This window comes from Fundulus heteroclitus, unplaced genomic scaffold, assembly GCF_011125445.2.
Source record: "Fundulus heteroclitus isolate FHET01 unplaced genomic scaffold, MU-UCD_Fhet_4.1 scaffold_192, whole genome shotgun sequence".
Taxonomy (NCBI): domain Eukaryota; kingdom Metazoa; phylum Chordata; class Actinopteri; order Cyprinodontiformes; family Fundulidae; genus Fundulus; species Fundulus heteroclitus.
In genome coordinates, this window is record NW_023396604.1 from 311,174 (window position 1) to 326,944 (window position 15,771).

The 15,771-nt window shown below is 42.5% G+C and overlaps 1 protein-coding gene across 1 annotated transcript; it reads right to left on the reverse strand.

Annotated features, from left to right (window-relative positions):
• Positions 1-14,987: 14,987 nt before the first annotated feature.
• Positions 14,988-15,437, reverse strand: LOC118556280 (envoplakin-like; the record flags this gene model as incomplete). The annotated part of the gene is given in 3 exon segments (XM_036129617.1): positions 14,988-15,078; positions 15,173-15,265; positions 15,347-15,437. Coding segments are annotated over 2 exon segments (176 nt in total), but the record flags the coding sequence as incomplete, so codon positions are not given.
• Positions 15,438-15,771: the final 334 nt, after the last annotated feature.

A 15,771-nucleotide genomic window follows, 5' to 3' on the forward strand; every position in this document is an offset into this window, starting at 1 on the left:
CTGTGAACACAGAGAGCCTTCTGAAGGGGGGGAAAAGTGTGAGGGATTTACCCCCTCACTAACAGATGTAAACAGGCATTTGCTGTTTTCTGTTTTTTTTTAAAGTAATTGAGTATTTGGGGAAAGGTTTAAGTTTATTTGTATTTACTTTCACTTGTTTTGTTCTCACCACTCTTTTTTTTTTTTTTCTTTTCTTTGAGGTCACCTGGTCAGGTGTTGCCATGGAAGCGCGCCCATGAGCAGTACTAATAAGGACCTGGTGTTGTCAATCAGCCTCATGAGGGAAAATCCATTTTGATTGAGATGGAGGGGAGATGTTTTGTTTTTGTCTAGGATTTGAAGTATTGTTTTGAATTGTTGAAGAATGTAAATTGTTTTTTTTTTGTTTGTTTGTTTTGTTTTTTTCCTCTAGAGGTTTTAATTATGTTTGTTCCCTAAATATAAATTGTAATTGTTGTAAAGGTTTTCACCCCTGTTTCTTGTTAGTTGGTACAGGCTGGTGCTTTAAAAGCTGGGTTGTTGCAATATGGGAGAGTGTCATGGTTTAAGTTGTCTGGCCTCTTTCTTGTTTTGTAGTTCACCCAGCTCTCCCTCCCACAGCCATTAGTCACACCTGTTGGTAATCAGTCAGATGCATTTCACCTCCTAGTCTCCCTATTTAAGCCTCCCTCTGTCTCACTCTTGTGCCGGTCCGTCTTCTGTATCATCCACTCCATGCCAGTCCTCGTCCCTGCCTTGGAAGGTCTATTTCTGTTTTCAGATCTAAGGTTAGTTTGCCTCGTTGAAAGACTTTGTGCCTCACCGTTGTTCCTGGGAAGTTCTGCTCTGTGTTCTGGTGTCCCCAGTGATTTGCTAACCTGACTAGCCGCTCTGAGAAGGCTCTGCTCTGTGCCACCCCACTCAGCGTTGTCGGACTCTCTCTCCTGGCCGTCAGCCCCTGCCTTCACCTGCACCCCTGACCCGCTGTATTCCTGCACCTCTGGTTACATCTTCCATCAGTCATCTACCCTTCAATAAACCTCTCAAACTTTTGTCCTGTGTGTGTTCTGAGTTCATCAATAAACAAATCCTGACAGTGAGTCTGTTTTTTTTTTTTTTTTGTCCTGCACTGTTGGAGAAAGTGGAATCCCTGCTCCTCTGCTGTTTAATGTAAGTCCCTAAGGTTTTGCTTTGGCATGCAAATCCTTACAGTCTCCCAGATGGAGCCAGAGATAAACTAATACATTAAATCTCTCTTCTTATAGGATCCCTCCTCTCCGCCTGCAAGTGTCTGTTCCAAAGAACCAGATGTCTCAAAACAAACACTCCCCTGTTGTTATGCATCATAGATGAACAACACTTTGTTAATCAGCGTCTCCCAGGAAGTCTAACTTCCAGCATGCAACTATATAACATGTTGGTTTTGAATGTCACAGGGTGTCACAAGATGCATGCTAAAGCATCACTAAGTCATTTTCAGGTGGTGCTCCCCATACAGAACTTTTGGAAACAGCACTGTCTTAAACAATGACTGCCCTCTGCGTGCCTGGCACCCCACAGCTACAGCACACTGTCAGTCTCAAAGCAGCTAAAAGATGCATGTCACAACGAAATGTCTGAAGAGGTGGGCAGTATTGTACGCTATATATATATAATGTAAAGTAGTGTAAATGTGTACTATGATCACCTGTGAGTAGCGCAGCGAGGTGCGTTAATGGCTTTACATTGGCCTGCCAAAAAGCTGCTTGTCTTACCGCGAGAATGTGAAAAAAGCCAGGGGACTGCCACTGGGTCGTGGAATAAAAAAATGTAAGTGTAGTTTTCAGGTCATAGACAGTAGGATATGCCATACCCTGCATAAACGCTCTCATAAACACTTAGATTACCATCAGAGGGACTTAGGAGAGGGTATATTAAAGTCATTAAAAAGGTTACTTAGTGCTGCTTTAAAGTTAGACTAAGTTTGGCTAATACACATGGAGTTGTATAAATAAAAAGAATAATATAGCCTTAAAAGAGCTATTAGCAAAATATATTTTAGATGGAAAGAACAAAAAAATTGTAATGTGAAGAACTAAAGGTATCTTTTCAGAAAGAATATGATATGACATCACACACCATCTCTGTGTTGTTCTCCAGTCTCTTGTTTACGTAGCCGGGCCGGCCACACATGCATGTGAATGCACTCAGGGCTTAGCCCCTCCCTACCTATAAAATGCCACATTAGAGCAGTGTTGCTTAGAAGCTAATGGTGGGGAGCACGTCAACGGGATTGAAACATTTTGCTAACAGCTTTATCAAGTTATGAGTTAGTTACTTCACTAAACAAGTTCCTCCGACAAGTGATGCTGTTTTACTGTGCGTTCATCCTTTTAAATATGTGCATACGAGGTGACAGGTGAGAAGGGGGAGGGAAAGGAGGGTTGGAGGTAGAGAATCCTGGCTTGTCTCACATCTTGTTTTGACAGACAGCGCTCAACAGCCCACCTATTGCTCCTTTAATGTTTACAAAATATAAAAGACCTTAACGTTTTTTCCAACAACTTTAAATGCACAATAACCTTTACAGGTGAACTTATTTTGACCTTCTTTAAACCTTTGAATGCACATGTCCAGTTGTATATATCATGGTTTTGTTTCCATGGTAACCCGGAAGCAACAAACATGGAGACAGGTTTCTGGGGTTTCCTTTGTCCACCTCCAGAATATCGCCTAAATTAGAAATATTCTGTCCAGGAGTGACGCTGAAAAAATGGTCCATGCATTTGTAACTTCAAGGCTGGACTATTGTAATTCTTTACTATCAGGAAGTCCACAAAATGCAGCTTGAAGCCTTCAGATGATCCAAAATGCTGCAGCAAAATTTCAGATGGCTTCTTGTTAAATCAAGAATATAATTAGGCGCCTGCCATAGCATTTGCATTGGGAGGCAGTGCTGTGCGAAGCACAGCACTGCCTCCCAATGCAAATGCATGGAGGCACCTATTACTATTCACCTCTAAACGGACTCTTTATTAATATTCTTTATTATTCCACGATTAATGCAGCCCGAACCGTAGCGTGCACCCCCACAATATAGGTACCAAAACTTGCGGCTCGGTCGGGAATAGTGTGCTACTACTTTTATTGGGATTTCGAGTTACCATGGCAACAAAATTAGCGAAAAACCACCCCCCAAAAAACCCATAATAATCAATGGAGTCGGGTAGAAAGAAAGCCTCAAAAAAGCCTCCAAATGACCATTTTCAACGCTGTACTGTGTCGTCATGCTTTCACCTACGAACACCGTTTAACTTCCAGTTTGTAGATATATCTGTGACCTACTCAGAAGTAAAAACGGGATGTGGATATCTTTTATCGTCTCTTCACAGTTACTCCTCAAAGCTCATGTCCAAAAATCAGCGAAATCATCGTTTACAATGAAAGTCAATGACGGAATTCTCCAACCGCTAGAGTGGGCCACTCTAGCTTTTTAAAGATTTCAAAACTCCGAACAACTTGACCTTACTCGCTCAATTTTCGCTCTACGCAGACAAATTATACATCAAAACGTAGGAATTTTTGTCAGGATTCGGGAAATGTAACCCTCATTGGTGTGGCATTTATAGATTTTTCACAAATCACCTCAGACCGACACAAACCCGAAACCTCCCCCATTCATTTCCTATGGAGCGGTTTTGAAAAATGACGTCTAAAAATCCAAAACATCACATGTTTTCGCATCGTCGCTACTCCTAAACCGTTTTATGTACAGACATGAGACTTTCACACATGAATGTCCCAACCCTTCTGGCACTCAAGAACAATGAATTTTGTGGATAACTGTTACGGTTTTTCCACAGGAACAATTTGTTCGGGAGTAGCGAATGTGCAAAATCCTGAAATCGCTTTGGAGCTGCATTTTCCCACATCATCCACTTTTTTACATCGTCGCTGTGCCTACACCGATTCTTGTAAAAATATGAAAATGAGCTACATGGTCATCAAAAGCCTGCTGATACTCACAGTGAAAGAATTATTTTGATATCTCTTATACTTTTTTAGCCAGAGCGATTTGTTCGGGATCATTTTCAGAGGATTTCTGAAATTTCATAAAAATGTCCTTTAGATCATAATTTTTTACGCCTTTATTAAACTTTTTCCAGCAAAAACCGATAGCAAGTCTTCTTCCCCTATCCTTTACGAAATAAACACAGAACAAATTACGTCTCTACCATTTACGGTTCCGGAGAAATCGTTCGTTGTTCGAGGCAAAGTTCTCCATTATAATCCAATAGGCAGACTTGGACACCAAGTGTCTGCACTTTTTTAGACTGGCCCGCTGCAGCTGTGTCAGTGAGTTTCCATGACGACGGAACTCTGAGGGCCAGTGGGAGACGTTCCATTGAGATAGAATGGCAACTTTCGACGCCAAATGCAGCAGCTGTGATTAATGTAGAAATCTGAAATTCGCACAGTCACTTCCTCTTAACATTTTAAAATTTTCATGTGACTTTCAGCCATGTGTCAGTTTACTGTCCCATTTTGGATTTTACATGCTTTCCTATTGGGTCTTTGCTTCCAACAGGACCTGGCATGATGCCTAGACACGACCCAATTGGCCAATACAGCACCACCCACATGTGGGAAATGGCACTACACACCATTTTGGTCAAATGTTGAGTTCTGGGCCCAGATGTGGTGAGGCTGAGTTTCTAAAGGAGGCCAATCTGTCCCATGAACTTTGGTCACGTTTGGTGACATTAAGTATTGGCACCACTATTTGAGGCACTTCCCAGTACAGGATTTGGACCAAACTGAGAAAGTACAATCACCTGGTGATACTGAACACAACCATGTTAGCGGCTAACAGTTAGCATGTTGCTAACCGGAAGTAGCTCTAGGAAGGTCTCACCAACTTCTGCTTCACAGAGTCTGTTCTTCCTTTAGAGAGAAAGCTCCACAAGAAATTTGGGCTACGTTGCATAAAGCATCTCCAAGCTATGAGGTGTCAAACATCCAATGTTTTCCAATGGGGGACCAAACCCCTTATGGTCCCAATACTGCATGCCCATATATGGCGCTACAGTATAGCTCAGATGGAAAGTGCAGGTTTTGCATGCAAGAGGTCGTGGGTTCGAAACCTGGCGACCCAGTGATACCAAAAACAACCATGTTAGCGGCTAATATTTAGCATGTTGCTAACCGGAAGTAGCTCTAGGAAGCTTGTACAAACTTCTGCTTGACAGATTTGGTGAATTTTAGGATTTTCTCCCTTTTTAGGCACTTCTCAGTACAGGATTTCAACCAAACTAACAGAGTAACATCACCCGCTGATACTGAACACAACCATGCTAGCGGCTAACCGTTAGCATGTTGCTAACCAGAAGTAGCTTTAGGAAGGTCCTACCAACTTCTGCTTAGCCAGGGTTCTTCTGCCTTTACAGACAAAGAGAGGGCTGCAGCTGTCAGTGAGTCTCCATGACAACGCTGCTAACAAAGGGCTCCTAGGAGGTCCATTGACTTAACATGGCACCTTTCGACGGCCGCTGTGGGGGCTGTGAAGACCGTAAGAAGCTGAAATTCGCAGTGTTTCTTCCTGTTGCTACTTCTGTCGGTACGGTACGCACCAAGTGGCAGGCGCCTTGCTAAATTTCTTCAGAAATTTTTCTAGTTTAAAATTATTCTTCTAACGTATAAAGCCCTTAATAATCAAGCTCCATCATATATCAGAGCTCTGATTACCCCGTATGTTCCTAACAGAGCACTTTGCTCTTAGATTGCAGGTCTGCTGGTGGTTCCTAGAGTCTCTAAAAGTAGAATGGGAGGCAGATCATTTATCTACCAGGGTCCTCTCCTGTGGAACCAACTCCCAGTTTTGGTCTGTGAGGCAGACACCCAGTCTACTTTTTGGGATTTTTTTTTTTTTTTTTTTTTTTTTTTTTTTTTTTTGCTGCTCTAGTGGCTCGCTTTTTCCAAAAGTAGGCTGACAGGAAGGGGGGTAGAAGAGGGGGAGAGACATTCGACAAAGGACTGCGGGTCGGATTCGAACCCGGGTCGAACGCGTTGAGGACTAAGGCCTCTGTATATGGGTTGCGCTACTCGCTGCGCCACATGCGCGCCCAGACACCCAGTCTACTTTTAAGACTAGGCTTACAATGTTCCTTTTTGCTTATAGGTAGAGTAGCTTAGGTTACCCTGAGCCAGTGTTGTAGTACTCGAGTCCGAGACTCGAACTCGAGTCCGAGTCATTAGCTAAATTTAGAAACTCGTGACTTGACTTGGACTTGAGCACCGATGACTCGAACTTGGACTCGGACTCCTACATTTAGATCATTCTGACTCGGAAATTGAGAAAAAGACTTGACTTTTTTTATATCATTAGGCTATAAATTTAATATGTCATTAGAATATTATTTGGTGTATGATTTTAATATCTAAATGGCGTACCGCGCACATGACGTCACCATCTCATGAGCAACGCCCCTTGCCGCTAAGGTAGGGCAAACAGTGTGAGAGCGCATGTAGCAACCAGCCATTACACATGTAACAGATACAACGATATGACCGACTTTTCAGCTGTTAAACTATCACAAGAGAATGTCCAGGCGCCCATTTTACTGGTAGAACTGTGGAACAACATACCAATGTTCAGCTCAAACGATGGATTGAGTGTTGAGGTCTTAGAAAGACTGGAAAACGGGCCGAGTTGATAGAACGGTAAGTCGATGTTTTTCTCCTGCTTGGCGTTCATGGTGCCATCGGCCGGCCCGCCGAACAATTTAGTCCGGTCCGGTGGCCAAATGCATTATCATTATCCAACGGCTGTATCTCCTCGCTGCATCGACCAGATTTTTTGTGAGTCATGGGCCGGAGCCGCCGCGGTGGCCAATAGGCCGGAGCGGCGCTTGGCTGCGAGGGCCTATCGACGCCGCTTGCGGCTTTACCATCCTTCATATGCGGCCTATCAGCGTACCTCGAGTTGCTGTTGCACGTTCCATAACAACAATGTTTAAAAACCATGGTTAGGAGACGTCTTAGACTTGGAAAAAGCAGTCGTTTTACCGAGTAAAACCAAGGGTAACTACAGCGAAAAAGTGGAGGAAAACGCATATTTGCACTACCTGTACGTGATATGACGTCACGTTCTAAAAATAGCTCGCTCGCGGAACGCCAATTTTAGTGCAATGGAATGTTACTGCTTCAAGTCATACATCACACGTCACGGCATGTTCCTACAACGAACTTAGATCAATAGTGACTCGACTTGGACTTGACTCGGATGAGTAGTGGACTCGACTCGGATTTTTTTTTTAATGACTTGGACTTGACTCGGACTTGAACACTGGAGACTCGAACCTGGACTCGGACTCAAGGCATAGTGACTTGACTACAACACTGCCCTGAGCTATCTCTATAGTTATGCTGCTATAGGCTTAGGCTACTGGAGGACATCAGGGCCTATTTTTCTCACTCTGCTGAGTTCTCCTACTGTTCTCCAGTTTGCATTGTTTGTTTCAACTTTTAACGTTTGGTTCTCTATCATTTTTTCTTCATAGTAGGTACACCTGATCTGGTGCTTTATTAGCTGTGACATCAACCAGGGGAGGTAGGCCATCCGCTATTACCATATAACATAGAAAGGTTTAGATATATATTTTATTGTGATATATATTTTATTGTGTATTTTTATTGTGTGAATATCACAAAATGTCCTATAAAAGCTGCTCTATAAATTATTTCTAGGATATATGGCTTTTAACATGCCCCATCAATGGGATTGCCGCTGAAATGGTAAACCACCACTCTCTTCCATCTTGTTGTTCTTCCTGCTGACATAAAAACACACGCATGTGCTGCTGCTCTCTTCTATGTCCAGGTAATGTCGCATCCAAAAAGCTTCCCCGTTCCTGGGTGCAGCTCCATGCTTAGGGTAATTGCCATTTCATCCAGAGTCAAGACACCAGGTTCCAGCTTAATGTGTTGCAGTCTTCTTCACTGGTTCTGATGTCATGGAAAGAAAGACTTGAGTCCTGAAGAAACATATAGCCTGTTGAGCACGCTGAAAAACACATTCTTTCTTTTATGTGCATTTGCTCCATCTAATATCTCTATTATTCTTTATGCCAATGGCCTTCATCTGATCTTTGGTTAAACAAATATATGACCCAATTTATTTTCCATAGTCAAAACTTTCTTTCATAGGACAGGATACTCTTTTTCTGCGTTAAGTTCTCCTTCTGTCCTTTTTATGTGATGTGTTTGGCTTTCTAATTCCTCCCTCAGTATAATAAAATGCCTTTTCTAATAAAATGTTTGGTTATTTGTTTTTGCTCAACTGACACATGCCTATGTTATCACCTAGTATGGTTTTCACCAGAAATTGTTTTATTTAAATTCAAATGTTAATGAATTACTATCATGCACAATCAACTGAGTTATACATACATGTAGTACTCTGGTCAAATAAAATAAAAAAAATCAAATATACAATAATTATGAAAAACTTTTGTATGGCTTCAAAGCGATTCTGGTCCACTATCTGGCATCTCGGGAGGGGGAAGCAGTGCACTACCAACACTGTTTACAGTGGGGGTGTGGTGCTGCTGATCTCGACTCGGGATGTCATGCGTCGGTGGGCGGAATACTTTGAAGACCTCCTTAATCCCACCAACACGTCTTCCATTGCGGAAGTAGAGCCTGAGGACTCTAGGTCGGGTTCTCCCATCTCTGGTGCTGAGGTTGCCGAGGTTGTTAAAAAGCTCCTCGGTGGCAAGGTCCCGGGGGTGGATGAGATTCGCCCTGAGTACCTTAAGGCTCTGGATGTTGTGGGGCTGTGTTGGTTAACGTGGCTCTGCAGCATTGCGTGGACCTCGGGGGCAGTTCCCCTGGATTGGCAGACTGGGGTGGTGGTCCTCCTATTTAAAAAGGGGGACCGGAGGGTGTGTTCCAACTACAGAGGAATCACACTCTGAAGCCTCCCTGGTAAGGTCTATTCAGGGGTTCTGGAAAGGAGGGTCTGTCGGATAGTCATATCTTGGATTAAGGAAGAGCAGTGTGGCTTTCGTCCTGGCCGTAGAACACTGGACCAGCTCTATACCCTCAGCAGGATTCTGGAGGGGGCATGGGAGTTTGCCCAACCAGTCTACGTGTGCTTTGTGGATCTGGAGAAGGCATTCGACTGTGTCCCCCGAGGGATCCTGTGGGGGGTACTCCGGGAGTATGGAGTACCGGACCCCTTAATAAGGGCTGTTAGGTCTCTGTACGACCGGTGTCAGAGTCTGGTCCGCTTTGCCAGCAGTAAGTCGGACTCGTTTCTGGTGAGAGTTGGACTCTGCCAAGGTTGCCCTTTGTCACCGATTCTGTTCATAACTTTTATGGACAGAATTTCTAGGCGCAGCCAAGGTGTTGAGGGGATCCGTTTTGGTGGCCTTAGGATTGCGTCTCTGCTATTCACAGATTCCGTTGTGTTGAAAAGAGAGCTGAGCCAAAAGACAAAGCTCTCAATTTACCAGTCGATCTACGTTCCTACCCTCATCAATGGTCATGAGCTTTGGGTCGTGACCGAAAGAACGAGATCCCGGATACAAGCGGCCGAAATGAGTTTTCTCCGTAGTGTGTCTGGGCTCTCCCTTAGAGATAGGGTGAGGAGCTCAGTCATCCGGGGAGGACCAGTGACGGACTGGACGGTCTGGCATTTGGGCAGATGCCAGAAGGGCCGTGGGCCGGCCAATCACGAGGCGGCATGATCGTCGGGTGTGCGTGGCCCCTTTCACCCTCTTCACTGTAGGCCTACATGCAGGGTTTCCCGCAGTGCTGTCTTGGCGAGGTGGCCGCCTCGCCAACATTCCAAAAAACAAAAAAAACACAAAAACACAAAAAAAACCCCAAAAAAACCAAACGAATTCGATATGCTTGCATGTTTATTTGACGTTAACACGCGTTTTTTTGTTGCTGCTTTCGCGTGTGCATATACTGACTGGCAGGAATAAAAACACATGGATATGCCCCCCCCCCCCCCCTCGGTCCGCTCAAAACTTGTCGTCTCACCCCCCAGAATGAGCTTTAAAAGTGCTAATATTACTCCTGTTTGATTTGCTTTACATGTAAAACTTTATTATATACGATTGGGGACATTTTCTATTGATGAGTGTAATGAATATACCCCTTTTTGTTATCAAATATCATCTACAGCCCCAATGTATTCTACAACGTGTGGGGAATAACATCCACTCTTAGTATTTAGGACCATAGACATGTCTATGTTTAGGACACAGATAAATGTCCCTGCCCCGTTCACTTCAGTGTTGGGTCTTTAGGCCCATCTGAATTGGTTGGTGTTCTACTCCCCTAATGGTCTGGAGCACTTCCATCATGCAGCTTTTCTTAACTTGGAACGGCTTTTGCTGCTTGCAGCATCTTGCATTCTCATGTGTCTTGTGTGTCAGCATCAATTGTGTTTGCAGCATGTTTGTACTTTGTGTGTCTAATTTTTGTGATGGCAGCGTTTCTCTTTTGTTGCAATTTTTCCATTGGGTGTGTTTTGTGTTAGCCTCTGTTATGATATCTAATAGATTAAGAAGTAAAACGACTGGCAAGTAGTTCGGACATCTAGTAACTGTTAGCTTTAGAGCTAATTTAGACTCATTAGCAATTCCTCACAGCAAAAAGCATATAAATGCTGAATTGTGAATAACGGCATTGTTATTTTATTAGCGTTATTAGTATTTCAGTTTTTTTATTCTTAGCCAATTTTATTATTATTAGTCTTCAGTTTTTTATCAGTTTATTATTTGCCATGCTATTCCTTTTTACACTGTAGTTGATTTCAGCATCACTAGCCTAGTTGATGAGTTTGTTGACTAAAGTATTTTAATTGGAAGTTAAAATGTTTTAACAAATTCTTGTTTTAGAGAGAAGTTGTTTGTGTTTGTTCTGTAAGGTGTTTTGGGTTTGCTGTTGGAGAATGCCAGTGTGCAAATTCACTCCATCTATTATTCTATAATACCAGGTATTCATGAACTGACAGAGAATGAGAACTGTTTGGCTTTTAATCCCTGATAATTAAGTAATGCCATGACTTGTTAAAATCCCTAACTTTATTGATAAGCATTATACATAGCCAAACCAAATTATTGATGCACAGCCAACATCAAAAACAGGATTGGTGACAAGGGGCAACACTGGTTTCAGGGCAGTCAGACCCAAAACCAGTGTTGTTCAACAATTTTGACAGTAAATCTATATTCACATCATGATCCTCCCCATTTCAACTTCATCATATTGTGCTTTTTTTACTGGGTTAATGAGTTTAAAAATGTTAAAACATATAGTATAAAATGAAGCTTACAAAATAAAGGGTAGGCACTTTTGAACCATCATAACTTAATTTTATTGATATTTAATACTTCACAAAGTATCAGAGTCAGTGAATCATAGAAATCCATTCAATCTCCGCTGATAGCATTGCACCATGTCCCAATATCCCAAGCTAGTACAGTAGCAAAGAACGACCACGTTTCTGTTTTTTAATAGAATAGAATAAAAAAATAATAAAACAAAAACAAAAAAATATACCCGCAGAGACCTTTTAGTAAACAAATGCAACTCAGCAGCAATCATTTTGTTGTGGCAAAATATATGGATTTTTAAATTAATCCTGCATCAAAATGTATCTTTCCCATGCACTTTTATTTTTTAACATAGAAGCTTTTATGCAACATTTCACAGAACACAAATCTTCAAATAGTAAACATTTCTAGAAATGTGCATATTTTGAGGAATCTTTGACGGAGGCAAGCAGCATAGGTAAGCCTGTTTCTGGGTCTTCCTTACAGCGATCCAGAGCTTGTTTGTAGTTGATCTTCTCCTGGGTGATAGGGTCTGTGATATCTTTGACATAGGCTGTGTCAGTTTGGAGATTCCTTGCGATGTCATTGTTAATCATTTTGGATCCAATGGCATCTAAAAGGCTCACTCTGGTCCCATTGTTAGGATCTACTAGCCCCCCAGTCAGGTACTGGGCCTCCATGTATCGAATTGCTGAATCTTTTGGTATCCAGTCCTTCTGAACAGCTTCTCCCACAGACAAAACCTCTTTGGTCACGGGGTCTTCAACTCCAGTGAAAGCTTTCTCTGCATTAAGCAGCTGCTGGACTTGGCTGTCATCAATGAGACCTCTTTGTGTTGCCTTGTTAACTTTGTATCTCTGATTGTTGCTGATGTCAGTGATGCCACCTGTTGCTGCTTGAGCCTCCAATAGCCTTTTGGCAGTGGTCGGGTCAATCAGTTTGCGCAGGGTGGCATTGCGAATTGTATAGCAGGTGTTTGTATTTTTATCCATTATTCCAGCAATTGGCTGTGTTTTGGTAGCAGAGGTAAGGTCTAAGGATGGAGATTTCGGGTTTTGGGTGAATGGGTTGAGTTTTGGTTGTTTGTTTTTGTCACCTGCGACAAGAAGGGCAAACTCTGAGATAGGAAGCTTGCCTTGTTTGTACTGTTGCAGATCATACTCTGTTAGTCTTCCTTCAATAAGAGCATCTTTGATAGGGTATTGCTTTCCACTCTTACGATCCTGCAGAACAGATGTTTCTCCATCAGGGCCAGAGGAAGTTATCTCTTCCCAGTCACATTCTAGTTCCTGCAGATGAAGGTACTGTGGGCGGTCAATGAGGCCCCCAAGGTAGGCATCATAGGGAGACATGTCTTTGCCAGTTTCTGGATCCAAAATTGTGATTTTTGTAGAGACATTGGTTTCTTTGGTCCTTGTCTCGGCTTGTTCTTCTTGCTGTAGGTACACCATGATATCACGGATTACACTGTCTCGTTGATGAATCTTATCTTCTCTTCCCAGATCTGCCTCTCCAATCGCTGGACATCGGACTCCATCTTAAGGCTTTTCTGCCTGCTCGTCTGTGTTCTTTCACTCATCAGTCGACTCTGTTGGTGGTAAGAAAGGCTGGTGTCGTGTTTCTTTGTCTCAAGAGTTCTGAGTTCTCGGGTGAGGTCATCCTTTTCCCTTAACAGGGCCTCTTTTCTCAAACTAAGAGTTGTCTCTTCTCTTGAATTGTTAGATTTGGTGTTCATCAAACTATTGATTTTGTCATTGAGGCGTCTGATTTCATCCTCCATGTCTTGTCTTGCAAATTTGTTCTGAGACACCTGCTCCCTCAGGCGATCCCTCTCAGCTTCAACAGCCTGGTCTTTCTCCACACGAACAACCTCTTTGTATACTGTCCTTTCACCTGACTTTTCTTTCTGCAGAATTTCAAGCTTGACAGTGATATTGCGGATTTCCCTCTGGAGACGCAGGATATCATGGGTTTCTTTGTCCATGTCAGACCGTACACCACTTGTCAACCTCTCCAGTTTTGGATCTCTTTCAACCTTCAGTACTTCTTCAACTACTATACTCTCCTCAACAGGAGGTGGGGCATTTTCCAGTTGAGTGATGCGTAGTCTGATCTCTCTAAGTTCAGATTCAGCTTGAATCCTTTTTTGGTGCTCATCACTCTCCCTTATGATGCGTTCTTTGTCTTCCAACTTAGTTCTTAGTTGCTGTAACTCCAGATCCAACTGACGTCGAGCCATCACTTCTTCATCTAGGTGTCTACCAAGCCTGTCATGCTCCAGTGCTTGCCTTGGGTCCCTCTGAAGGCGTACAACCTCCTGCACCACCACCTTCTCTTCTGGTTTCTGTCTTTCCAACAAGAGGTATTTGTTTTGGAGGTCAAATACCATCTCCTCAGTGTTTCGCCTCAGCTGAGCTTCCTCCCGGACATTTTTTCGCAAACGGTCAGCTTCCTTCTCCAGCAATGGATCAGGCTCATACTTTATTACTTCTCTGTTGACCAGTTGGGTCTCTATCCTTGACTTTTCTGCCTTCCATTCATCTCTCTGTTTTCGCAGGTGTCTGACTTGGTCTTCAAGGGAGGTACACTGGCTGTCTAGGCGGTTCACCTGATCATTTAGCCTTTGGATCTCTCGCTCGTTTTCAGGGCTTCTTTCTTCTTTCACCACTTCTTGGAGAACTTCTTTGAGTTCTACCCTGGGTTCCTCTGAACGGAGGGTATTCAGATCAGTGTTGACTAGCCTGATCTGCTTTTCAGTATCAGCACGTTGTTTGTTTGAATCCTGTATTTCTTTGCGAAGACGCATAATCTCTGTCTCTGTATTTGGGTCAATCCGATAGATCTCATTTACAATTTCTTTCATCTCCACTCTTGGCTTCAAGCTTTGAACTTCTCTGTAGCGATTGTGCAGCTCCATCAGTTCGCGTGACAAGGATGTGTTTACAGTTTTCTCTTCCTCTAGGGTTGTTTTGAGCTTGGTTGATTCTGTTATAAGGTCAGGGTCTTGTTCAATCTTTTTCACCTCTTTAGTAATGATTTTAGGCTGAATGTTGGGGATCATTCTTTCAAGTGCATTAATTTGGCTTCTTGTCTGAAATATCTCATCATTGAGGAGCTTGCACCTGTTGCTCTCATCAGAAAGCTCAGTCTCAAATGTTCTTAATGCTTTCAACATTTGTGGATCTTGTTCTACTTTAACTACTTCCTTCTTAACCACTTTCTGCTTGACTGGTGGTTTCTTCTGCTGGAGAATTGTGACTTCTGTCTTCATTTGAATTTCCTCTCCATCTTTTACTCTGATTTCATCTCTCATCCTTGCTATCTCATCTCTTATCTTGGCCGCCTCTACATCCAGTTGTGGATCTTTTTCAAATTCAGTCACTTCTCTAGTCAGCAGTTTTGGAGGTGCGCTTTTAATGGTGTCCTCAAGAACTATGATTTTCTTGTTTACGTTCTCAACCTGTGTCTGGGTGGTGCTGCGCTTCAGGGTCTCTTGACTGAGTATGTCTTTCAAGTCAGCCAGATCAGTTTCCAGTTTAGGATCCCGGTAGTACTGCAGTACTTCTCTCTCTTCAAGGCGTTCCACTCCTCTGCGGCTCTTAAGTGACATCATTCTGCTTTTGAAGGTTTTGAGCTCAGTCTGAACATGGGCTGTCCTCTCCTTCTCTTCCTCTAGTTCCTTAATCAGGCTGTCTAACTCAAAGACATTTTTTTGCTGGCTTTCAAGCTGCACCTGTTGCTGTGCCACCATCTGAACCTTGTCTTCACCCTGCAGCAGAGAAAAGCAAATTTATTGAGTCTTTAGCTTTAACAAACAATTACAGTTTCTGTGGTCGAAATAGTTATTTTAATGACTTTCATACTTGCAAAATTAAATTCTTAGCCAAGTCCATCTGTTTTTGGCGTTGAACGTTTTCTGATTTTGCTTCTGCATAACGCTTTGCCAGATTTTTTTCCTGCAACAAAATCCCCCTTGAATTAAAAACTTTGGTATTTTCAAAAAAATCAATAAAACACAATCGTAAAACCATATATACCTCTTTGTCAACAGCTTCACAGAGTGTGAGCATTTCGGTCTTTTTGGAACAGGTGTTCCAGCTTCTTCAAGTGTACCATTGTATCTGTCAACTCAGCTTCATACTCCTACAAAGACAACAAAAGTAAACATTTTGCTTCATAAAATCCTTAAGAAATATATATCTAAAAAGTGCCAATATTCTATTAGTATAGCTTATAAAACTGCCAATATTCTATTAGTATAGCTTATAAAACTGAGTACCATATACCATGTTTATTTAAAGCTTAAAAAGTTGACCAAAGTACTGCACAAGTCAAACACAAGACAGATAAAAACAATTCAAACCCTAAAAACACCAACAGCGCACAATAAAATCAGACTAAAGGTACATCAATGTCGGACTCACAATGTCTTAAAAGCCAAAAGTAAAAGTGTGATTTAAAG